This window comes from Anas platyrhynchos, chromosome 33 (genome assembly GCF_047663525.1).
Source record: "Anas platyrhynchos isolate ZD024472 breed Pekin duck chromosome 33, IASCAAS_PekinDuck_T2T, whole genome shotgun sequence".
Lineage (NCBI taxonomy): Eukaryota > Metazoa > Chordata > Aves > Anseriformes > Anatidae > Anas > Anas platyrhynchos.
Window position 1 is genome coordinate 7,209,895 of NC_092618.1, and position 25,126 is coordinate 7,235,020.

Below are 25,126 nucleotides of genomic sequence, written 5' to 3' on the forward strand. Positions count from 1 at the left end.
TAATAGGGAAATAATAATAATATGTACAAACAAGTGATGCACAATGCAATTGCTCACCACTCGCTGACCGATGCCCAGCCTAACCCCGAGCAGTCCGGCCCCCTTCCCCCGGCTAGCCACCCCTATATATTGTTTAGCATGACGTCAGATGGTATGGAATACCCCTTTGGCTAGTTTGGGTCACCTGTCCTGGGTCTGCCCCCTCCCAGCTCTTACTGCACCCCCAGCCTGCCCGTTGGCAGGACAGAGCAAAAGGCTGAGATGTCCTTGGCTTAGTATAAGCACTGCTCTGCAACAATTAAAGCATCGGGGTGTTATCAGCACTCTTCTCATCCTAAGCCAAAACACAGCATTCCACCAGCTACTAGGAAGAAAATTAATTCTGTGCTAACTGAAACCAGGACAAATGGATAGGAATGGAATGGATAGGAATGGAATGAAATGAAATGGAATGGAATGGAATGGAATGGAATGGAATGGAGTGAAATGGAATGGAATGGAATGGAATGGAATGGAATGGAATGGAATGGAATGGAATGGAATCGAAAGGAATGGAAAGGATTGAAATGAAATGAAATGAAGTTGAAAGGAATGGAATGGAATCGAATGGAATGGAATTTAATGGAATGGAACGGAACGGAACGGAACGGAATGGAATGGAATGGAATGGAATGGAAAGAATTGGGATGGAATGGAATGGAATGGAATGGAATGGAATGGAATGGAATGGAATGGAATGGTGGCTGTGGCCTGGAGGAGGCCGTGGCCTGTGGAGAGGCCCCGCAGGAGCAGGCCCCGGGCTGGACTGGAACAGGCTGTGCTGAGCCTGCTTTGTCCGTGACGTTCCTTGGGGAATGATCTCCCTGTCCTTCTGGCAGCCCTTGAGCCCTTTCCATCCTCTTTTCTCCCCTTTGCGTTGGAGGAGGGGCAGGGAGAGAGCGCTTGTGCTGGAGCTCAGCTGCCCAGCTAAGGAAAACCACCACGGCTCTCTCTTGCCGCTGCTGCAGCACGCTGGTAGCAGCCAGCACCATCTGTTCTTCGAGCGTCAGCAAGCCCACAGCATCTTCCTTGAAGGGATCCCGTTCCTTCACGCCTGACAGGCGCCGCCTCCAGAGGTTGAGGGCTTGTGCCCCGTTTGCAAGCACTTTCTCAGTGCCCCCTTCCCCAGAGAAGGATCCCAGCTGCTTGGCTTCCCTGCCCTCTGCTGCCAGGCTCCCGCAGCTGCTATCCCAGCAGCGCAGCAGCCAGCTGACAATGTGCTCGCCTGAAGGACAGCTGCAATCTTGTCCCATTACTCGCAGCCCGCCCAGGGACGGGGATCACCTGCTTCCTGCTGCTTTTGTCTCTGTTCTCCTTTCCAACAGCCTCCTGTTCCCTGGGACGGCCCTACCTTGGGGGAGCCTGCCTCGCCTTCCTCTTGCTCCTTCCCCTTCTTGGGAGGACTTTCTGCCCTTCCGAAACGAGATGACTTCTGCACGCATTCCTTCCCCTTGTGTGTATTGGCACCTGAGACAGCAACGGGGTAGTCCCCAGAGCCAGCTCTTAGGGCCTGTGCCAGGCTTGGTGTGGCTGCAGGGAATATGCCAGGGGCTGGAGGGGCTGCAGGGAACATGTCAGGGGCTCAAGGGGCTGCAGGGCGAGTGACAAGGCTTTGAGGGGCCTCAGGTCCCACCGCAGTGGTTGAAGTCGATGCAGGGAACATCAGAGTTGTTGGAGGGGCTGCAGGTAAAATGCCAGGGCTTGCAGGGGCTGCAGGGTGCATCAGGTCAACAGCTTTGCATCAGGTCAAGACGCATTTTGCTAGAACCATACATTTCCTCCAGAAGGGGCTGAAGAGCATGGAATGGTCTTCAAAATGCACAGAGCAAACCCCAGCAAAGGTAGAGCTGCTGCTAGCAAGTAGGTAACTTTATTGTTCCTGTTGTTAATTTTGTTTCACAACAACAGATGCAAATATGTATCTTGAGTTGAGGGCAAAGGTGACCTTGGATCTGAAGCTCACAGGCGTTCGCTAATGTACCCCATCCGGAGTGAATCCAGAACGACTCGGAAGGAAAAATAAAGTCCAAACCAGTGCGCTGTGATAAAGAGAGTTTAATAGGGTAGAAAAGGAAGAGAAACAAACATAATAATAAATAGTGATATTTATAATTTATAATATATTAATATATAAAAATATTTAATACTAATAAATACTAAGACTTATAATTTTATAATAATAAAACAATGCCATACTGTACAACACAGTCAATAAAGTGGATTTAATTAAATAAATAATAAAACCAATAAATTAAATGAAAATTTAAAAAAATAAATTTAATAAAAATAAAACCCATTTTTCCCATTCCAATGAATTGCTATCCCCATCATCACTTCCCATCCCACTGATCATTTGCTATCCCAAAAACCTCCCAGTTCTTATCCCCTCGGCATCCCAGTGCAAGAAGAGCTGCAGGCAGAGGCCTTGCTGAGTGACCACCTAAGGAGAGGAATTTAATCCAGAAGGCAGGAAAGAAGAGCAATGCCCTGAAAGAAGTAAGTCCTGTCTCTCAGCCCTTTGGTGTCCCAAGCAGCAGTTGCCATGGCCAAGTTTTCCCAGCCCAGCTGCTGCCAGCATCTCCCCAGCTTGCCAGTGCCACCTTCCTGGGTGAGGCACGCGCGCATTTGCCATTGGCATTTGCCGTTGCCCATCCCTGAGAGTGGCAAGCAGTGCGTAGGTCCAGCATGAGAGAGGGGAGAGGGCAAGCGAGAGGGGCAAGGGCTGAGGAGCGTGGCTGAAGCTGGAGCAGGTGCCTGCAGAGGTCTCTGTGCCTGTGTGCTGAGCGGGCCTGGGTGCTGCGGGGGCCGTCGAGGAGAAGCCCAAGGTCAGTCACGGGTAGCCGTAAGAGTAGGCTCTGGCGTGGTCCTTCTGCCGCTGCACGAAGAATTGCACGGGGCCGATCTTCGTCTGGTGGGCTGCCCGCTGCCGCTCCTCCTGGGCCAGCTTCTTCAGGCGCTCCCGCTCGGAACGCTGCTGCGGCGTGATGGGCACCGATTCCTCCTGCTCCTCCAGCGGCGTGGGCGCCGCGTCGCGGCCTGCCCAGGGCTCCACGCAGGACACGTAGTCCACGTGGGGCTGCGCCGGATGCTGCAGTGTGCGTGGCTGCGTGGGCAGAGCCGGACTCTGCGCTTGGCCCCCCACGGCTGGCAGGCCCAGCGCTCTGGGCGCCGGCTCTAGGGGAGCTCTCCATGCTGGCGCCGTGCTGCCTGGTGGTGCCGGCAGCGCCTGGGCCTTGTGGCCAGCTGGGGGCTGGGGGGCAGCGGGCGCAGCGCTGGAGCCTGGCAGCGTCGGCCGGGCCCTGGGCATGCTGCTGGGGCCGCTGGAGGTGGGCTGCGGCTGCACACAGGGTGGCTGGTGCACTGGCCCCAGCGCCTTGGCCCTGGCCCCCAGCAGCTGCAAAGTCTCGCTGGGGGTCTTTGTCTCCGGCTGCTGGCGCTGCAGCGTCTTGGCCCCACTGGCTTGGGGCCGGAGCCTGTCCTGGGGCCGCATGGCACAGGCACGGGCACGGGGCTTCATGGGGAGGGGTTCCGGCAGCAGCAGCGTTCTGCGAAGAGACGGCGCTGCTGCTCCTTGCCCCCCAGCAGCCCCCGGGCTTCGCGCTCTCTTGCTGGACGCCCTGGTGCTGTCGCTCGCCAGCTGCTGCCTGCCACTGCCCGCTTGGCTGCTGCTGCCAGCCAGCGTGCTGTGGCCACCCGTCTTACCCTGGCACAGCGTCTTGGGGCCTTGGCCAGCCTGGCCCAGCAGCAGTCTTCTCCTTGTCGGGGGTCTTGTCCGTCGTCGGCCTCCTGTGCTGGGAGCTCTGCGCTGTGCTGGGGGTGCCAGTGGGCGCGGGGCGCTTGGCCCCCCACTTGGTGCCGGTGGGCGCAGGGGCAGGCAGGGGGCTCTGGAGGGGACTGTGAGGGGGACTGGGCAGGGCTCTCCTCAGGGCTGGGAGAAGTTGAGGCCTCTTGAGGGGAGCCAAGGGAGGCTGGGGCAGGGGTCTCCTGCGGGCAGGGAGCCAGTCAGGGTCAGGGGGCCTCTTGAGGGGAGCCAAGGGAGGCTGGGGCAGGGTTCTCCTGCGGGCAGGGATGAATTCCTGCTGGGGGGGCCTTTTGGGCAGGGCTCTCCTGAGCTGGGGCCGGGCTGCAGGCTTGAGGGGGGAGCTGAGTGGCGGCACAGCAGCTGCAGGGGGCTGCAGCGCCCGCCCAGCCTGCACCTTGTCGGGGTGCAGCCCAGGGCTTGAGGGGACCTCACCCAGCGCTCTGGTGGCTGCCAGTCCCTGTGTGCTCGGCTCCTCGATGTCCTCGCAGAGGTCGGGCAGCTGCGAGAGGAAGTGCTTGAGGACAGAACTGCTGGGGACAGCGGCGAAGGCGTCCTGGGGCTCCACGGCATCCAGGCAGCTGAGCAGCTCCTCCAAGCCGGAGCTGTCCAGGTCCGCCGGGAGCTGGTCCTGCACGTGCTGCAGCTGCTGGCTGTCCCCTGCCAGCTGGGGAAAGGCCTCGGCGAAGGCATCGGGGCCCAGCTCCAGCAGCTCCAGGGGCTCCTCAGGCACCTCTGCAAGTGTCGCCGCTGAGGAAAAAGCAAGCCAATGCAATCCCCCAGGCATCCCCCGATGCCAGCTTTGCCATGGCTCCTGGGTGTGGGGCGCTCAGCGGCCGGCTGGGCCAGCCCCAAACTCACCGTCGGGCGACGCCGTTTGGGTGCTGGCGGTCCTTGGAGCCTGGGCAGGCTCAGGGGGAGTGGGGCCGGGCAGCGGGGGCCCCTGGTCCTCACTGAGCCCCACGGCGTGCAAGCAGGGCTCCGGCAGCTGCCCCCGGCTGCTGCTCAGGGTGCGGGGCGCGGGGAGCACCTGCCCCCGCAGTGGAGGCCCCGGCACAAGGAGTGGGGGGGGGCTGGGGTGGGCAGGAGCCTGCAGCAGGCAGGTGCCTGCAGAGTGCAGGAGCTCCCCTTGGAGCACAGCCCTGGGCCCCAAGCAGAGGGGATCCTGGGGCACCAGCGTCTCCGTCAGCAGGGGCTGTCCACACTGAGAGACACTGGGGGCACAGGGAGGAGCGGTGTGGGGGAGCTGCCCCACAGCAGGGAGCTGTCCCACGGCGGAGAGCTGCCCAAGCTGCAGGTGGTGGCCCTCAGCTGGGAGGTGCCCCCCAGGTGGCAGCTGCACCCCAGTGGGGGGCTGCAGCACCTGCCCCTGGAGCCCCGGCACCACGTGCCAGGCGGTGGCCTGGGGCAGCGCGGAGGGGAGGGTGGGTACCTGCAGGGGCTGCAAGGGCACCGCCGTCGCTCCGGGGAGGGAGGGCAGCAGCCAGGCAGCCACCGTTGGCGGCACGGCTGCGACGACGAAGGGGGAGTTTTGCCTCTGCGCAACCCGCGGAAGCCATCTGGGGAAACCCTCTGTGGGAAAAAGGGCGCTGGGCTGAGCTCTGGGGCGCTGGGCTCGCCAGCAGGGCCACAGCCCCGGGAGGAGCGGGAGCCGGCTGCTGGACCTGCCATGGTGGCTGGAGAGTGGGGCGGTTGCTTGGGGAACCCGCGCAATGGGGGTTCCATCCCAACGGCTGACCAGCCCCTCGCCGACATCTTGGGGAGGACTGCAGGCTTCGGACCCAAGCAGGCTGCCCAGCGCAAGACTTGGCCATCCCCAGCAGGCTTGCCCTCCCATGCAGCACTTGCCATGCCCATGATGCTTCCACACTGCCTCTTCCCGGCCTGAGCATTTCCCACCCCAGTACCAGCTTTCATCCTCATGGTCATTTCCCATCCTGACAAGTTCACAAGATAACAGATTCCCATACAAAAGATTTCCCATCAACACGAAGCGTTTCTTCATCCAAAGAGATCTCGTCCCAAAGAATTCCCCTCTCTTGGAGGACTTTCCCAAGTATTTCCTTCCCCAGGGAATGGTACCCACCCCATTCAAGACTTCCCATCCCAATGCTTTCCCATCCCAGGAGCCATTGCCCATCCCAATGCTTTTGCTTCCCAATGCTTTCAAACCCCAGGAACATTTCCCATCTCTCTCATTTCCTAGCCCAATGGCTTTCTACCCCAAGGAAGCCTTCCCATCCCAGCACGGATTTCTCGGCCCACTCAGCATTCCCCATCCCAAGCATTTCCCAGTTTCACCATCCAACACACAGCTTGGCCACCCCACAGCTATGGAGAGATCACAAGAGGGATTTGGACGATGCTGATAGACACAAGGTCACGGGGATTTGCTGTGCTGACGATTGCTCTTTCTTACAGATCAACACAGACCCCCAGTCCCAAGGGCGCCAGGCAGAATCTGGCGAATATGTAGATACGAGGCTCTTCCATTTCTTACTGGGAAAGAAAGAGATCTGTGCGTTTCTCTCTCTCCACCTCCGGAAAAAGGAAGGGGAGAGCGCTAATGAACAGGAGCATGCTCAGCTCAGCCACCGGCATGGAGGCTGCCCGCTCCTCAGCACCTCTAAGCAGCAGCACCTTCAAGTCTCCTCCTGCAGCAGCAGCACATCAGTGTCTCTTATCCCACCAGCAGGACAGTGGCGTCTCCCATTACACCATGCCGACCTCCACGCCTCGAGTGCCAGCAGCAGTCCTCAATGCGAGCTGGACGCTCAGGGCACTTGTGGCCACCCACCTTTGTGAGCTCCAAGGCTGACAGTGACTCTCTGCTGAGCTCCCATGGCTCTCGGGCGTCCCGGTGGCAGAGCTTACAGCGCTACGCTGACTGCCAGGAGAAAAGACTGCCAGGAAATGGCTGCTCCACAATGCCAGGAGCAAGGTCTGCTGGGCTGGGGGTTCGCAGGGGAGCTCGGCCTTGGGCCTGGCAACTGTGCCTGGGAGCCAGGGATTGCCTTGGCATGCAGCTGGACACCTGGGCCTGAGAAAGCAAGGTCTCTTTCAAGACGCTTGGCACCATCGTCACCCAGTGGCTGTCTCAGGGGGACGAGAGAAATGCGAGCTCCTTTCTCTCGGAAGCACCACGTCCTCCTCTCTTTGTTGTATTTGGCTATGACTTTAGGAATCCCTGCAATCCCTGCAGCTGTGTCCCCTGCCAGCTTCTTGTGTGCCCCAAGCATCCTCGCTTGCAGGGCAGTAGAAGATGCAGAAAAGGACTTGCCTTAGTAGAAGCACTGCCCTGCAGGAGCTCCAACATCCCTCTTAACAGCACACTGTAGCCCCAAAAGCCCCCCAAACGGCACATTTCAGCTACTGGGAAGGAAATGAGCTCAGTCAAGGTGAGCTACCCGCTCAAGGCCCAGGTGTCTGTGAGGCGGTGTTGGCAAGGAGTCCTGTTGTGTGAGTCCGTTCTTTGTGGGTGCTCCATCCCCACAAGGCTTGCTCTGAAAGGCCCAGGAGAGTCTTGTGGGCACTGGCCTGGGGTCCCAGGCTGAGCCAGCTGCTGGCTGCAAATCAGGGAGGCTTGCTCAGTGTCTTGGTTTGGGTTTGCGTGGCCAGGCTGTGGGAGCGGGGGGCTGCAGGGGTGTCCTCTGTGAGAAGAATGCAGCAGCTGCCCCATGGGAGCTCAGGGCCGCTTCCAGGAGGCTCCAGGAAGGACCCACCCGCTGCTGCCCAGAACGTAGAGCAAAAGGATGATGTTTGCACCTGGGGGAGAGCCCATCTAAGAAAGGGAACAAAAGCTGCTGCCCAGCAGCGTCTGGGTCAGGGAGGAGTGAGAAAGCTCTGTGCAGCCCCCAAGGTCCGTGCAGCAGGAGGCAGGAGGTGCTCCAGGCTCACAGCAGCAATTCCCCTGTGGCCTGTGCAGGGAGAGGCCCCTGGTGGAGCAGGCTGTCCCCCTGCAGCCCATGGGTCCCCCGTGGAGCAGATCCCCACGCTGCAGCCCCCCCATGGAGGAGCCCATGTTGGAACAGGTGGATCTGCCCTAGAAGAGGCTGCGACCTGTGGAGGAGGCCCCAGAGGAGCAGGGTGTTCAAGGAAAGGTTGGAGCTGGTGCTTAGGAACATGGTTTATTAGGTGACATTGGTAGTACAGTGATGACTAGACCGGACAAATGTGAAGGTCTCCTCCAACAATAATGATTCTATGATACCTCCACCACGTCCTCCTCCTCCACTTCCTCCTCATTGTTCACGGCCTTTTTCTTGTCCACTGCCTCCTCCTTGTCTACTGCGTCCTCCTCGTCCCCCGCCTGCTAATCCTATTTCTCATTTTCCTCCTCCTTCTCCTCCTTCCCTGCCTCTTGCACCTCCAACACCTCCTCCACCTCCACTGCCTCTTCCTCCTTCTCCTTCTCCAGCCCCACTGACTATTCCTCCTCCACATCTTCCTCCACCTCGGCAGAAGCTTCCTGGCCAACTTCCTCTGCATGCTCCTTGCTAAGGCATGCTGGTAGCAATGATCGTGAGCCCAGAAATGTCAGGAGGAGTTGCCACGAACCAGGTGTGCCAAGGCGGCTTCTCTGGGAGGCTATGGCTGTGAGCGCTGCCCACCGCTCCTAATTCTAGTTCCATTTGTCACCCCACAGGACCATGTCACCGTGACCCTGTAAGGTAGCAGCTGGCGGCTCCTGTCATCTTGATGACGCTCTGTGATGCGTTGCTTGTTGCCTGGGTAGCGATTGTTAGCTATTATGCAAATGGCTTGTCATCAATCAGGGGTGTGGCTGCTCCTCCCTATAAAAGGGCCAAAGGGGGGCAGTGGGAGCCAGAGTGTTGGAGAGGGGAGATGGGAGGAGGTGGAAACAGAAAAGGATGAGGAAGAGGCATAGGTGGAAAAGGGGGAGTAAGAGAAGAAGGGGGCCGTGGAGGAGGTGGAGGAGGAGGAGGTGGCGGAGGAGGAGGTGGCGGAGGTGGTGGTGGAGGAGAAGATTGAGGAGGTGGCGGAGAAGATTGAGGAGGTGGCAGCATGAGTAGGAGTGGTGACAAAAGAGGAGGCGAGCAAGGGATAGGCAGAGGGACATGATGGAGGTGGAAGAGGAGAAGAAGGTGGTGGAGAAATAGTAGAATACTAGAGGAGGAAGTGGCGGCAAAAATGAAAAAAAAAAAAAAAAGGAGGTGGTGGAGGAGGAGTAAGAGGTGGTGGAGGAGGAGGCGGCCAAAAAAAAACAAAAAACAAAAGAGAAGGAGTAGAAGGTGGAGGAGGAGAAGGAGGTGGAGGAGGAGGTGGTCAAGGAGGAGGAGGCAGAGGACTCCAAAACAAAAGACCCTCTCTGGTGGTTAGTGTTGACCACTGCTCCTAATTCTAGTTCCATTTGTCATCCCACAGGACCATGGCACAGTAGCCCTGTAAGGTAGCAGCTGGCTGCTCCTAGCAACTTGATGATGCTCTGTGATGCGTTGCTTGTGGCCTGGTTGCCTGGGTAGCGATTGTTAGCTATTATGCAAATGGCTTGTCATCAATCGGGGATGTGGCTGCTCCTCCCTATAAATGGGCCAAAGGGGGGCAGTGGGAGTCAGAGTGTTGGACAGGGGAGATAGGAGGAGGTGGCGGAGGAGGAGGTGGCGGCAGCGGCGGAGGAGGCCAAAAAAATCACAAATACAAAAAAAAAGAGGATGAGGAGAAGGAGGTGGGAGAGGAGAAGGACAAAAAAAGACAAAAACAAAAATCCTAAAAAATGAGGAGGAGGAGGATGTGTTGGAGAAAGTGATGGTGGAGGAGGAAGCCAAAAAAAAAAAAATACAAAACAGAGGAGGAGGAGGCGGTGGCGGAGGAGGAGGTGGTGGAAGTGGAAGCCAAAATAAAAAGGAATAAAAACAAAAAAGGAGGAGGAGGAGAAGGTGGCGGAGGAGGAGGCGGTGGAGGAGGAGGCCAAGGAGGAGGTTTGCTCAGCTACAGCAAGCCATGGGATTTTTGCTGTTTAAACTTTTAACTCCTTGACTAAAAACAGGGGTTGTCATTCGTGGACAAATACTGGCTCAAGTACACCGTCGCTGCAAGAGGAGCACAAGCTACCTGCAAATGGGCAAATATACCTCTGCAAGTTTTCTTACAAGGGAAAAAGACAAAAAGGCCTGTGCCTGGCAGAGGGAGCACTGAACATCTAGCAAAACAGTCTATCGCAGACAGACAACGCTGGCCCGGAAATCCTGCTTGAAAATTTGGTGTACCTGAAACTGAGACAGAAATTGGAACTTTCAACAAAACGCTGTAGGGTAGAAGTTGTTTTAGCTGAACATACTGGGCACATATTTGAGTGCAAAAGGTAAGGTATTGCTTTGTTTATGTAAGATCTGAGTGTTTCACCCAGCACTCCCGCATCCTCTCTTAAGTAGGGGAGGCAACCATAAGATGCAGAAGTTGGCAGATGCACAGGATGTGAAGTACTATCAGTAAAGAATTTCTTCCTAACATATATTAGAAATCTAACTTTTCGGTTGAAAGCTATTACTCCATGTCCTGTCACTCCAGGCCCTGATAAAGACCCCCTCCCCAGCTTTCCTACAGGTTGCCTTTAATCACAGGAAGGCTCTCCCTGGTGTCACAGAATCTATTGCAGATGATTTCATACAATAATAGAAAAGCTTTTGTTGGAAAGCACAACGGAGGGGGGAGGGTGGACGAACGGGTCTGTGGTGTTTAGCTGCCGGCTGGGTTAAACCACACCAGTGTGGTTTAAAAAAAAAGAAAAGAGGAGGAGGAGGTGGCCAAAAAAATCACGAATAAAAAAGGAAAAGAGGAGGAGGAGGAGGAGGTGGCCAAAAAATCACAAATACAAAAAAGAAAAGAGGAGGAGGAGGTGGCCAAAAAAATCACAAATACAAAAAAGAAAAGAGGAGGAGGAGGTGGCCAAAAAATCACAAATACAAAAATGAAAAGAGGAGGAGGAGGTGGCCAAAAAATCACAAATACAAAAAAGAAAAGAGGAGGAGGAGGCCAAAAAAAACACGAATACAATGATTTTTTTGGCCTCCTTTTCCTCCTCCTCTTTTTTTTTTTGTATTAGTGAATTTTTGGCCTCCTCCTCCTCCTCATGCTCATTTTTTTTTTGTGTGTTTGTGATTTTTTTGGCCACCTCCTCCTCCTCATGCTCATTTATTTTGTGATTTTTTTGGCCTCCTCCTCCTCATGCTTTTTTTTTGTATTTGTGATTATTTTGGCCACCTCTTCCTCCCCATGCTCTTTTTTTTTTGGGTATGTGATTTTTTTGGCCACCTCTTCTTCATCATGCTCATTTTTTATGTCTATGATTTTTTTGGCCACCTCCTTCACTTCATGCTCTTTTTTTTCTATTTGAGATTTTTTTGGCCGCCTCCTCCTCCTCCTCCTCTTTTTTTTTGTATTTGTGTTTTTTTTTGCCTTTTCTTCCTCCTTTTTTCTTTTTCCTTTTTTTGATTTTTTTGGCCTCCTCCTCCTCTTCCTCCTCCTGTTTTTTTTTAATAGTTTTGATTTTTTTGGCCTCCTCCTCCTCCTCTTATTTTTTTTGTATTTGAGATATTTTTTTGCCTCCTTCTCCTCCTCCTCTTCTTATTTGAATTAGTGATTTTTTGGCCTCCTCCTCCTTCTCTTTTTTTTGTATTTGTGATTTTCTTGGCCACCACATCCTCCTCCTCATCCTCTTTTTTTTTTTTGTATTTGTGATTTTTTTTGGCCGCCTCCTCCTCTTTGGATTTTGTATTTGAGGTTTTTTTGGCCACATCCTCCTCCTCCTCCTCTTTTTTTTTTGTGTTTGTGATTTTTTTGACCTCCTCCTCCTCCTCCTCCTACTCTTTTATTTTTGTATTTGCGATTTTTTTGGCCTCCTCCTCATGCTTTTATATATGTATTTGTGATTTTTTGACCACTTCCTCCGTATGCTCCTTTTTTTGTGATTGTAACTTTTTGGTCACCACGTCCTCCTCCTCATCCTCTTTTTTTTTTTTTTGTATTTGTGATTTTTTGGCCACCTCCTTCTCCTCATCCTTTTTTTCTTGTATTTGTGATTTTTTTGGCCACGTCCTCCTCCTCTTCCTCTTTTTATTTTGTATTTGTGATTTTTTTGGCCACCTCTTCCTCCTCATGCTCTTTTTTTGGGGGGTATGTGATTTTTTTGGCCTCTTCCTCGTCCTCCTCTTTTTTTTTTTTTTTTTTGGATTTATGACTTTTTGGCCATCTCCTCCTCCTCATGCTGTTTTTTTTTTGTATTTGTGATTTTTTTGGCCACCTCCTCCTCTTCTTTTTTTTTTTTTTATTTGTGATATTTTTGGCCTCCTCCTCATGCTCTTTTCTTTTTGGATTTGTGATTTTTATGGCCACCATGTCCTCATCCTCGTCCTTTTTTTCGTATTTGTGATTTTTTTGGCCTCCTCCTCTATTTTTTTGTATTTGTGACTTTTTTGGGCTCCTCCTCCTCCTCTTTTTATTTTGTATTTGAGATTGTTTTGGCCTCCTCCTCTTCCTCCTCTTTTTTTTTTTTTTTGTATTTGTGATTTTCTTGGCCACCATGTCCTCCTCCTCATTCTCTTTTTTTTTTTTTTTTTTTTTTGTATTTGTGATATTTTTGGCCTCCTCCTCAACCTCCTCCTCTATTTTTTTTGTATTTTTGATTTTTTTGGTCTCCTCCTCCTCCTCCTCATGCTCTTTATTTTTTGTATTTTTGATTTTATTGTCCACTTACTCCTCCTCCTCTTTTTTTTCATTGGACTTGTGACTTTTTTGGCAACCTCCTCCTATTCCTCCTCTTTTTTTTTGGATTTGTGATTTTTTTGGCCACCTCCTCCTCCTCCTCATGCTCTTTTTTTTGTTGTTTTTATGATTTTTTTGACCACCTCTTCCTACTCTTCATCCTGTTTTTTTTCTTTGTGACTTTTTGTCCACCACAACCTCCTCCTCCTCTTTTTTTTTGTATTTGTGATTTTTTTTGGCAACATCCTCCTCTTCTTACTTTTTTTTATTTGTGATGTTTCTGGCCTCCTCCTCATGCTCTTTTTTTTTGTATTTGTGATTTTTTTGCCTCCTCTTCCTCCTCATAAACTTTTTTTTTGTATTTGATTTTTTTTGTCCGCCTCATCCTCCTCCTCCTCTTTTTTTTGTAGTTCTGATTTTTTTGGTCATCTCCTCCTCCTATTTTTTTTGTATTTGTGATTTTTTTTGGCACCACGTCCTCCTCCTCATCCTATTTCTTTTTGATTTTTGATTTTTTTGTCCACCGCCTCCTCCTTCTTTTTTTTTTTTGTGTGATTTTTTTTGCCTCCTCCCCCTCCTCCTCCTATTTTTTTTTTTTGTATTTGTGATTTTTTTGGCCTCCTCCTCTTTTTTTTTTTTGTATTTGTGATTTTTTGGCCACCTCCTCCTCCTCATGCTCTTCTGTTTTTTTGTATTTGTTACTTTTTTGGCCTCTTCCTCCTCCTCCACCTCTTTTTTGTATTTGTGATTTTTTTGGCCTCCTCCTTCTCTTTTTTTGTTTGTGATTATTTTGGCCAACTCCTCGTCCTCATCCTCTTTTTTTTTCTATTTGTGAGTTTTTTGGCCTCCTCCTCCTCCTCCTCTTTTTTTTTGTATTTGTGATTTTTTTGGCGGCCGCCTCCTCCTCCTCTGTATTTTGTATTTGAGATTATTTTGGCCACCTCCTCCTCCTCCTCCTCCTCCTCCTCCTCTATTTTTTTTGGATTCTTGATTTTTTTGGCCTCCTCTTTCTCCTCCTCATCTTTTTTATTGTATTTGTCATTTTTTTGGCCACGTCCTCCTAGTCTTCCTATTTTTTTTTTTTCACGAATACAGAAAAAAAAGAGGAGTAGGACGAGGAGGTGGCCAAAAAATCACAACTACAGAAAAGAGGAGGAGGAGGTTGCCAAAAAAATCACGAATACAAAAAAGAAAGGAGGAGGAGAAGGAGGAGGTGGCCAAAAAAATCATGAATACAAAAAATATAAAAGGAGGAGGAGGAGGTTGGCAAAAAAATGACAAATACAAAAAAAAAAAAAAAAAAGAGGAGGAAGAGGAGGAGGTGGCCGAAGAAATCACAAATGCAAAAAACAAAGAGCATCAGGAGGAGGATGTAGTGGCCAATAAGTAACACATCAAAAAAAAAAAAATGAGAAGGAGGAGGTGGTCAAAAATATCACACAAACAAAAAAAAAAAAATAGGGGATGAGGAGGACGAGGTGGCCAAAAAAATCACCATTACAAAAAAAAAAGAGGACGAGGAGGAGGAGGTGGCCAAAAAAATCACAAATACAAAAAAAATAGAGGAGGAGGAAGAGGCCAAAAATATCACAAATACAAAAAAAAAATTAAAAATAAGAGAATGAGGAGGAGGAGGTGGACAAAAATCAGAAATAGAAAAAAAAAAAAAGAGGTCGAGGAGGAGGAGGTGAACAGAAAAATCACAAATAGAAAAAAAAAAAAAGACCACGACGAAGAGGAGGTGGCCAAAAAAATCACAAATACAAGAAAAATGAGTATGACGAGGAGGAGGTGACCAAAAAAATCACAAATCCAAAAAAAACGAGTATGACGAGGAGGAGGTGGTTAGAAAACTCACAAATACAAAAAAAAAAAAAAAAAAAAAGGAGGAGGAGGAGGACGTGGCCAAAAAAGTCACAAATATAACAAAAAAAAACGAGGAGGAAGAGGTTGTTCCAAAAATCACAAATACAAAAAAAAAAGAGAATTAGGAGGAGGAGGTGGCCAAAAAAATCACAAATACAAAAAAAATAGAGGAGGAGGAAGAGGCCAAAAATATCACAAATACAAAAAAAAAAAAAAAAATAAGAGAATGAGGAGGAGGAGGTGGACCAAAATCAGAAATAGAAAAAAAAAAAAGAGGTCGAGGAGGAGGAGGTGAACAGAAAAATCACAAATAGAAAAAAAAAAAAGACCATGACGAAGAGGAGGTGGCCAAAAAAGTCACAAATATAACAAAAAATACGAGGAGGAGGAGGTTGTTCCAAAAATCACAAATACAAAAAAAAAGAGGATGAGGAGGAGGAGGTGGCCTATAAAATCACAAATACAGAACAAAAGAGGAAGAGGAGGAGGAGGTAGCCAAAAGAATCACCAATATAAAAAAAAAAAAAAAAAAAGAGGATGATGAGGAGGAGCTGGACAAAAAAGTCAAAAATACAAAATAAAAAGAGCATGAGGAGGAGAAGGTGGCCAAAATATCAGAAATACGAAAAAAAAAAAAGGAGGAGGAGGAGGTGGCCAAAAATTTCACAAATATAACAAAAAAAAAGAGGAGGAGGAGGAGGAGGAGGTGGCTAAAAAAAATGACAAATACAAAAAATAAAGAGAAGGCGGAGGAGGAGGTCGCAAAATAAAAACACCAATACAAAAAAAAAAGACGATGAGGAGGAGTAGGTGGCCACAAAAACCACAAATACAAAATAAAAAGAGGAGGAGGAGCAGGAGGCTGCCAGAAAACGAACAAATACAAAAAAAAAAAAAAAAAGAGGAGGCCAAAAAATCACAAATACAAAAAAATAAAAGACGATGAGGAGGAGGAGGTGGCCAAAAAACAAACAAATACAAATAAAAAGAGTAAAAGGAGGAGGAAGCGGCCAAAAAAATCACAAACAGAAAAAAAAACGAGGATGAGGCGGAGGAGGAGGTGGCCAAAAAAATCATAAATCCAAAAAAAAACGAGGATGAAGAGAAGGAGGTTGTTCCAAAAATCACAAATACAAAAAAAATAAAAAAAGAGGAGGAGGAGGAGGAGCTGGCCAAAAAAATCACAAATACAAAATAAAAAGAGGAGGAGGTTGAGGAGGCTGCTTAAAAAAAACATTAATACAAAAATAAAGAGGAGGAGGAGGAGGAGGTGGCCAACAATATCACAAATACAAAAAAAAAAAAAAAAGAGGAGGTTGAGGAAAAGTTGGCCATAAAAATCACAAATACAAAAAAAAAAAAAAGGAGGAGGAGGATGTGGTCAAAAAAATCTCAAATACAAAAATAAAAATAGGATGAGGAGGAGGAGTTGGTCAAAAAAATCACAAATACGAAAAAAAAAATAGGATGAGGAGGAGGAGGAAGTGGTCAAAAAAATTACAAATACAGAAAAAAAAAGAGGATGAGGAGGAGGCCAAAAAAATCAGAAATACAAAAAAAAAAAAAAAAAAGAGAATGAGGAGGAGGAGGTGGTCAGAAAAATCCCAAATACAAAAACAAAAGAGGAGGAGAAGGAGGTTGTGGCCAGGAAAATCACAAATATGAAAAAAAAAAGATGATGAGGAGGAGTTGGCCAAAATAATCATAAATACAAAAAAAAAAAAATAGGAGGACGAGGAGGTGATCATAGAAAAAAAATTCACAAATACAAAAAAAAAGAGGTGGAGAAGGAGGTGGCGGCCAAAAAAATCACAAATGCGAAAAAAAAAAGAGGATGTGGAGGATGAGGTGGCCAAAAAAATCACAAATACAGAAAAAAAAGAGGAGGAGGAGGAGGTGGCGGCCAAAAAAATCACAAATGCGAAAAAAAAAGAGGATGTGGAGGAGGAGGTGGCCAAAAAAATCACAAATACAGAAAAAAAAAGAGGAGGAGGAGGAGGAGGTGGCCAGAATATAACAAGTACAAAAAAAAAACGAGGATGAGGAGGATGAGGTGGTCAAAAAAATCACAAATACGAAAAAAAAAAAAAAGAGGAGGGGGAGGAGGTGGCCAAAATATCAGAAATACAAAAAAAAAAAAAAGAGGATAAGGTGTAGGAGCTGGCCAAAAAATCAGAAAGGGAAAAAAAGAGAGCATGAGGAGGAGGAAGTGGCAAAAAAAATCACAAATACAAAAAAAAAAAAAAAGAGGATAAGAGGATGAGGATTAGGAGCTGGCCAAAAAAATCACAAATACAAAATAAAAAGAGCATGAGGAGGAGGAGGTGGCCAAAAAATCAGAAAAAAAAAAAAAAAAGAGGAGGCGGAGGAGGAAGTGGCCAAAATAATCAGAAATACAAAAAAAAAAAAAGAGGAGGAAGAGGAGGAGGTGGCCAAAAAAATCACAAATAAAAATAAAAAGAGGAGGAGGAGAAGGAGGTTGCATAAAAAAATCACAAATACAAAAAGAAAGAGACTACTTCAGATGAGGACATACGTATCTGTCTAGATTTTTCACAGCTCAAGAACCTTAGGAGAAAAGGGGAAGAATAACCAGTGGATGCCAACATGATGAGGACTTTGCTGATCCGCAGGTATATTCAATTTACATCTGTCTTTGAAATATATGCCCCTAGTTTAGGCTTATCTAATCAATTATGGAGAAAAAGGGATCTAAGCAGCCAATTGGAGGAAAAAGAAAACACACTGCACTTATGGTTGATTCCTATTGAGGAGTTCCAGAGGAAACAGAGAACAGGATCTCAAAACTTATTTTTACAAACTGCTGCTCCTATTCCTGTTCCCACAGGAACTGACAGTCCAATAAAGGGCTTTAGACTTCATTAAAGTAGTCCTGTAAATACTGTTTGTAATTATAAGGAAAGATCTCTGGGCTTTTCAGTGCTGTGACATGCCTACATATCAAAGCCTTTTCACGAGCAGACTGTGTTGGCATTTGGACTGGCTTTTTAGAATGAAACCAGGGCTTTCAGCGAATAATCCAATAAGAGACATTTGAGAGTCAGCAGAAGTAAAAGCACTGCCTCTGCTTCTTGCAAATTCCTAATAGTGCAGCCCTAAAAACAAAGTTGAACCTTCCCCAAAACGCTGAGAAATACCAACACTGAGAAGTTACAGACACACACAGATCAGCACTAGTTTATCTTCTGTGGGTCAACGGGCTTTGCAAATTCCCTGAGATGTCTGTCAGTGGCAAGTCTGTGAGTAATGTCCCTCAAGAAAATTCTAAGTTCACGCAAGGTATCCTCCTCTTCCTCCTCCAGCATCCCTACTTCTTCCTCTTGTGGCTTCTGAGGCTCAGCTGCTGGTGCTACAGGCAGGACTTCCAACGTCTGATCAACTTCAATTAATCAGGAAAAATTAGCCAATTTACAGTACTCAAATTCAAGCATATGACAAATTACTGACAGAAAATGACCACCAAAGCAAATCCCAAAGAGCTAGTAACTTCGATAGGAAAGTTTTAGATGTACTTCTTATATCCTCCTCACCTCTTTTCTTTACAGGAGGCTTAGCCACTTGATTTAGAATTAGGCCCTCAAAAAAAGCTGCTCTCTCTGCCCTTCCAGGCACCTCAATATTGCACACTTCTCCAAATTCCTTATTAAATAATTTTTGGATCTAAAGCAGAAGGAGGAAAGACATTTCAGATTTAAGGCCACAAAAACTCATCTTCTATTCCAAAAAGATGAGTACCTTTTAAAATTATTAATAACCTGAAGAACACAAACTGAAAAAAGTTATCTTCCTGGCCTTAAACGGCTACATTTTCACAGGCTGGCACGGCAAATTCAAATATCACCTTTAAGAATCACCTGTAGAATTAAAGCTCGGTGAAGGGATTGTACGCTACACTGATAAAGTAATGCCTTTCACCACATCCAACATCGCTTCCTTTGTATTTACTTGCCTTGCTGCATCCTTTACTTAGAACCTTTATGGCTATAGAGGGAAGAGAAAGGCTTCAGCAGACAAGTGAGGGCTTTTTGCTGAGTTTTTATTTCTCTACCAAAAGGTGTCTGAAGTAGCTAGTACCTCTACGTCTTCCTCCATTTTCAATTTCTAGTATTAAAAGGTAGGTAAGGAATTTCACTACTTATTTTAGAAGGAATTTAGAACCTGCACAAAAACTTCTGTGGGAACTCAAGCACTTTCAAAGCAGTTGATAATAAACACGTCTAGGTAAGACCCGTTCTCTTCCCCCAATAACTGAGACAAAATAATCAGAACGAGAACAGCGTGTTCCTGTTTTGGGCACCTTCCCTTAATGTAAACTCTCAGAAGTCAATGAAGTTCTGCATGTACTTTTACTACAGTTTATTTAGGAATACAACTAGAATTCCATTCCAAAGTTACTTGAGCAGAAATTGGAACTCAGCTTTCCAGCTTGGAAAGCTTTGGCCTATATGAAGAAAGAAACTGCTTTTTTTTTTTTTTTTAATCAAAGTGTTTCAATTCTCTACTAAATTGCATTATTAGCAGTTTACCCAATATAGCATGGAATGGCAGACTGTCAGAAGAAATCTCTTCAGTAAAGACATCCTCTTGTCATTTCAAGCACTGCATATTCTTGACTGAACCACTTTGTAGCCACTGGAATTATTGTATTTATTATTTGCATGCGTGAGAAGGGGGTGAAAGTCACTTGCTTGACTCAGAAAAAACTTTAAGCAGATGCTTTCACAGTATTCTTTTTCTCTAAGCAAATTTTAAGTGATTTGTTAGGGTGCCTGAGTAATAACAGTATGCATTTAACAGCACAGCATTTTGATGCTGAAAGCATTCAAAAATTACAAGAAACTGAAGAAATAGTAAGAAAAGTATTGACAAATACCTCTTCTGGGAGATCTGAGTGACGTACATCAGACGTAGCAAGCAGCAAAACTGGTGAAAATGCTGGAATGTTACGTAGTAGAGTTAGAAAAGTAAGTTTCAAGGCAGGTCCAGCGTTGTCCCACCATAAATGGATATCTGGGACATAAATTATGCTTGGTGCTGTCTTCTGAGCATTTCGGATCAGCTAGTGAAAAGGAAAGCTTGGGTAAGAAAACTAAAACACGGAGAATAACCTGTTAATACATAGCTACATAGCCATCTGACTGCCCCATGAAATGAAACTATGTGAACAGAGTGGCAAGCATCCTTTCACATAAGGAATTTCTCTGGGCACCCTTTCAGATTATCAGTATTCGGAGAACTCTAGTCAGAAGATGGGAAGGATATATTCAGGCAGTGGCTAGACACCGTAGCTATATGGCCACAGCCACAATCATCGCATAACAAAGAAAGGAAATGTCCCTCTTATGGGACACATCAGTATTCAGTAGTGTAACATGTCTGTCCTTACTTGTATAGCTCTCAAATGTTTCCACTAAAGGTAAAAATATTTTAAGGTAGTGATGCCAAACAATAAAATGGATTTCCTGCCTAAAAGTAAGAACACCAAATCTGTTTATTTTTTCTAGTTCAAACCACATCAGCGTGCAAATGAAGTGTTTAGTGAATGTTAATGCTCTTATTGCACATACTGCAACAGCACAAGTTGTGTATGTCCGTGTGAAAACAAAATAAACAGAAGCTCCAAACCTTGGTTGCCTTACTAATATAATTTAAAAGAAGGCTACAAAAAGTAGCCGACATGCAGTCTGGTATAGAGCCATCTACTGGGAGCACACAGTCTTAGGAGGCAATGAGAACTACTTTCTGGATCCCAGGGAGATGAGCAGCATTTCTTTCCACAAAGAGATGTTCATTAGCAACACCGCCCAGCTTCCTGAGCTGCTAGCAACATCCTCACTGTAAAATTGGGTATGGAAAATGTGGACATGTACAACATCCAGATTGTTTGTGGTGCTGTCTAAAAGAAAAGGGGATTTTCAGACAGAAGCAAACATCCCAGCACATTAAAACAAGGCAACTCGATTGATCCTCTACATACAGTCAGTGAATCCGATGAGAATAAAAAGAAAAAAGGTACCTGTCCGCAGATTTCTTCTGGCAGTGCAACGTTTGTAAGCAGAACAGAAAGGTCCAGGGTGTGAACGGGAAACTTCTCCAAAGCGTGCAACACCGCGGGTGCCACGTAAGAAACCTGGCCGTACCCTTCTTTTCCTACTATTAGCAGACGGGGCCGGCATGATGTTGGTTCGCAGAAAGCACTCCTAGAACAAGAGTAAAGAAAACAAGCTTATAAATGAGGTGCTGAATAGACACACAGATGTTCCAAGTACTTTTCCTATAGATTTTCTTTTCCCTCCCCAAATAATCCCAATGGCAGTGGTACATTAAATACATGTAAGATTTCCAGTTAAGTTATTCAGTCATTCCAATTGTTTCATCTTCTTCCCTTGTGTTTCCTATTCTTTACTAAACCAAGACTGCAAATTAATATCCCTGCAATCTTGCTTTACTACTAGGAAATAAATTTGCAATGAGCATTTGTTTCCCCACTACAATCAGGCTGTACCTTTGCTGGCTTAAATCAAAGATGCTAGAGACTTAGCCTTGCTCTAGAGGACAGAAAATCTTCTGGACAGCACAGCAATAGAAACTGAGAAAAATAACTGATCCAGCTGCGACAACATGATCTAACTTTCCAACCGTGGGCTTGCATGACTTCCATACTAAAATACCACAAGATTAACACAACTTGGTGGCTTAACAAATAAAGACACCATTCAAATTTTTCTCAAGGTGTTTTAACAAGCCATTTCTCAGTGTTCTTTCTACTACAAAATTCACTACTGGTTTAACAATCCTGGAAAACAGAAGGGCAAAAGGTGGCAACACAAACCCATAAAGTTGGGGTACTTTTAGCTAAAAGGACAGATAGGACATGTATGCGGTCTTGAGTCTTTCAAAGAATGCCATGGATTAAGTCAACGTGTTCTGGTAGTCTACGGATCACTTTGGCTTAGGAAGAGAAGCCTGGGCTTTTCAATTGGGTCATTCAGAGCAACTTCATTACAACTTTAGTCCCTTCACCCTTTCTTCTTGTGAATACCAAGCACCCCTTCTACACACTAACTTGATGTTACCCCTTCGTCTACCACCCCTCACACTTTTAACAGCTGGAACTGTTTACAAAGGCTCATCAGACCTGAGAATTTAAACATAACAGGGATCTATCTTTCTTTACCTGCTGAAACAGAGGCGTTTTTTCTCTGGTCCATCAGGCATTCCATCTTTGAATTCATCTCCAGAAACCAAGGATGCATCGTCATCACTGTCGAACATATCATCTTGTAAAATAGGATTTAAATGGTCTGAAAGACAAAAGAGGTTTGTTAACTTTCCTGAATAGCCTTTGTCTCTTTCTCTTACATTAATACAGCTTCTAAATCAGTGCCAAAACCCTTTCTTCATTTGAGAGCACACACTGAAAGCTATTTCCTAGAGTTCATCCCACCACAGATCTAAGGAGATGGCACAAGGCCCTACAAAGCTGTACCAAGTCCCACTGATGTGTACGTATAAGGTATGCTACTCTTGGTGATTTTTTTCTCCCCCTTAGAATAAAGGAGCTTACGAACAATCTTTAGCAGAATTATAAAGAAGTGGATGCTGTGGTTATACCTTGCTGTCGGTCCTCCTTTAGCACTAGCTGTGCATGCGGGAAGATCTTCTGCACAACTTGTAAAATATTCTCTACTGATCTTTTAAAAAGTGGCTTGAAAATGGGTGATAGTGCTTGTACGGGTGAAGCCTTGATCCTGTTTGATGCCGGAACAACCTTCTTCAGAGCCATGAAAAAGTCCTTTGCTTTTATTTTAATAGAATTAACGTCTAGTTGCAATTTCTCCCTACTTGCATAAATCTGAGGATAGCATCGGCGCAGAGAGCACAGCGCACCTTCAGTACATAGGGATTTGATATCTGCACCACAGTATCCTTACAAACAAAAATCAAACGTTACATCAGTCAAGGTCCAGGTTTACAACATGCAACATTTAAAGAATTTGTAATGTCAAAACCAAACAGGTTAACAGGGAATTCAAAGTGCTACCGCTCTGCAGGGAAGTTTCATGTTGCTCACTGCCTGATATCCTGCGCTTATGCAGCTGAAGCAGACTCCTCATCAAAAGCTATACTCTTGAGGCAGATGCCCCAGAACCATTTAATGTTCTCAGACAACAAGAGGAACGACAACAAAGAGTAAATAGATGAAAGCATCTAACTCTGATTGCTATGAAGGCGTGCCAGCTGCCTCGTTGACTAGTTGTGCAGCAAGGCACAAGAGCTTGGGTACTGCCTGGTACAAGCTAAAGTTCTTTACAACTTGGTCACAAGCAAGAATCCATTTTGGTTTCAGTCTTACCAATGCATTTCTCAGCTAGTTCATCAAGCAACATGTCCGGTGGCTTAGGGGTCCAGTCACGAGTATGAATCTTGAAAATTTCTTTTCTAGCCTGGAAGCAAAATCATTGCATTTTAGCTTGTCTCAAGTTTTCCTTAAAAATAACAACAAGAAACAAACAAACAAAAAAAACCCAAAACAGTCCTCCCTCAAAACCCCTCATCTATTAATACGCTTTTCTTACTTGCTCAACTTTCAAGTATTTTACAGTTATTTAATTTACACTCTGCATTGTCAACCAGGAAATTGAATATTTCTTATTTGTTACACTGGACTTTTTTCTAGGAACCTACAGTGAAAGAAAAGGCATTTATAGCTTCAATAACAAGTTTCCAAACTATGAGACCTAAGGACCCAGAGGAAAATACTGCAATGAAAAATTTATCCAGAAACATTTCTTTGTTGTCCAAAAAACTTCTCTAAAATTTAACAAGCTTTCATTGTGACAGTCTCATTACTTCATCACATTTGCTTTTCAGGCAGTAAATTCACAGAAAGCACAATGCTTCAAATTGCTACAATTACTATAAAGAAGAAAATAATTATGACTCAAACTACTACCACTGATCCGGGGCACAATCAAATGCACACACGTCCCCTATTCATTCATAAGTGAAGGATTGAGACCAAAAACACAACTTCATGATGAAAGGGCCCAAGTGGACTAAATAATTAAGCAAACAGGTACAACTTTGGGAATGAAAGGTTTGATTATAGAACTAACTACTTGGTGGTATCATCTTGACCATATATATTCAGTACCAGATTTGCCCTCCATGGAACAACGCAGTGTCTCCACATATCACTCTCTTGTTCAAGTTGTCAATTTTTTTTTCCTATAAAGTTGGACTTTGCCATGGTAGCGCTAACGTTGAATTTCAGTTCTCACCTCTTTATTTGGCAAGTTGAAGAGGAACTCTCTGTCAAAGCGTCCTGGTCTTCATAAAGCAGGATCTATAGAATCCAGTCTGTTGGTAGCTCCGATTACCATGATCTCCCCTCTGTTAACTATGCCGTCCAGAAGCGTCAGAAGAGTTGAAACAATGGAACTAATAGAAAAATATAATTTTTACTTACTGGTTCAGTAAATTTTGTCACATTCCATATGACTTTTTTCCATGAGTAGTCAAAAAGGACAAGCTTTTTAAGGACAAGACTCATTTTAAGACATAAAAAATAGGTAAGTTAACACAGACCACATGCTGATATCAGGCTTAATAAACTGGTTTCAACTATTGTTTAGAAGCACCTGTTTTGGCATTGCGTTACAAGTTTTCAGGATAAATTAATGTGTTCACAGTAAATTAAACAGGTCATCATCCTTTTTTTTTTTTCATTCCCCAAAGATCAAGCAGATTTTATGTAGGTGCAAAACTGTAATACCTATGAATGTGGTCTTGTTTACTGGAACGCACAGGAGCGAGACCATCTATCTCGTCAAAGAAAATAATTGAAGGTCACATCTGATAGGCCTAGCACAAAAACACAGAGTAAAACACCATTATTTAAAGGAAAAATGCACAAAAACATCATGGTTGGAATGTCATCTAAACTAGATTTTTCACTTCAGCCTCTGGGACCTCTACCGATAGAGCTACTGGAGTATCTGGCATGACTAACAGAAGACAGCAATCTGTGTCAACCCACTGTATCCGGGTGACAGGAAGCAAATCATTCCAGTAGTTCCTACAGCTGACATTCACAGCATAAACACTGGCATTTCCATTTCAGTGGGAAAAAAAAAAAAAATAACAAAATACAAAAAAAGCAAGTTCTACTTAAAAACGTTGACCACAGAAAATAATGGTTTCAACTCTGACAGAACACACTGTGCATTTCAACCTTACCTGTTCAAATAACACACGAAGTTGGCGTTCTGATTCCCCCACGTATTTTCTCATGCAGTCCGAAGCACTTCTCATAAAAAATGTTATTTTTCTGTCACTTCGGCTATATTCATTGGCAAGTGCACGAGCAACTAGTGTTTTCCCTGTTCCTGGGGGGCCATAAAATAGACAGCCTCTGCAATAAAAAAAGATCCAGATAGGAAAAAAAAAACCATCATGATGAGTACCTCCTACAACCATCATCTCTAGAACAAGCATCTTTCCTAACCAAAACACATCATGTACAAGACAGCAGTAATAGCTGAAGTGTGGGTAGAGTCAGAACAGATAGAAGTTCTGCATTTTTACAACGTTTCACAAGAAAATTCATTTTTTTCACCCAAAGAAATGAATAAGGGGTAACTCAAGTGTATAAAACCTTCAAAAGAGAGCATACTG

At 46.0% G+C, this 25,126-nt stretch overlaps 1 protein-coding gene across 2 annotated transcripts; it reads right to left on the reverse strand.

The window, feature by feature from the left end:
* Positions 1–17,639: 17,639 nt before the first annotated feature.
* LOC139998587 (ATPase family AAA domain-containing protein 2-like) lies at positions 17,640–25,096 on the reverse strand. Of its 2 annotated transcripts, none has more exons than XM_072030190.1 (9): positions 24,689–25,095; positions 24,225–24,313; positions 23,731–23,890; positions 22,803–22,893; positions 22,061–22,375; positions 21,624–21,750; positions 20,463–20,646; positions 19,320–19,505; positions 17,640–17,825 (listed from the first exon to the last, which is right to left on the reverse strand). In XM_072030190.1, exons 4-9 carry the CDS (start codon positions 22,834–22,836, stop codon positions 17,796–17,798), a joined length of 876 nt encoding a protein of 291 aa, XP_071886291.1. In that variant the 5' UTR covers positions 22,837–22,893; positions 23,731–23,890; positions 24,225–24,313; positions 24,689–25,095; the 3' UTR covers positions 17,640–17,795. The 2 variants fall into 2 exon arrangements, with proteins under 2 accessions (XP_071886291.1, XP_071886290.1); XM_072030189.1 differs by lacking the exon at positions 17,640–17,825 and adding an exon at positions 17,832–18,106 and having other exon boundaries at positions 24,689–25,096.
* Positions 25,097–25,126: the final 30 nt, after the last annotated feature.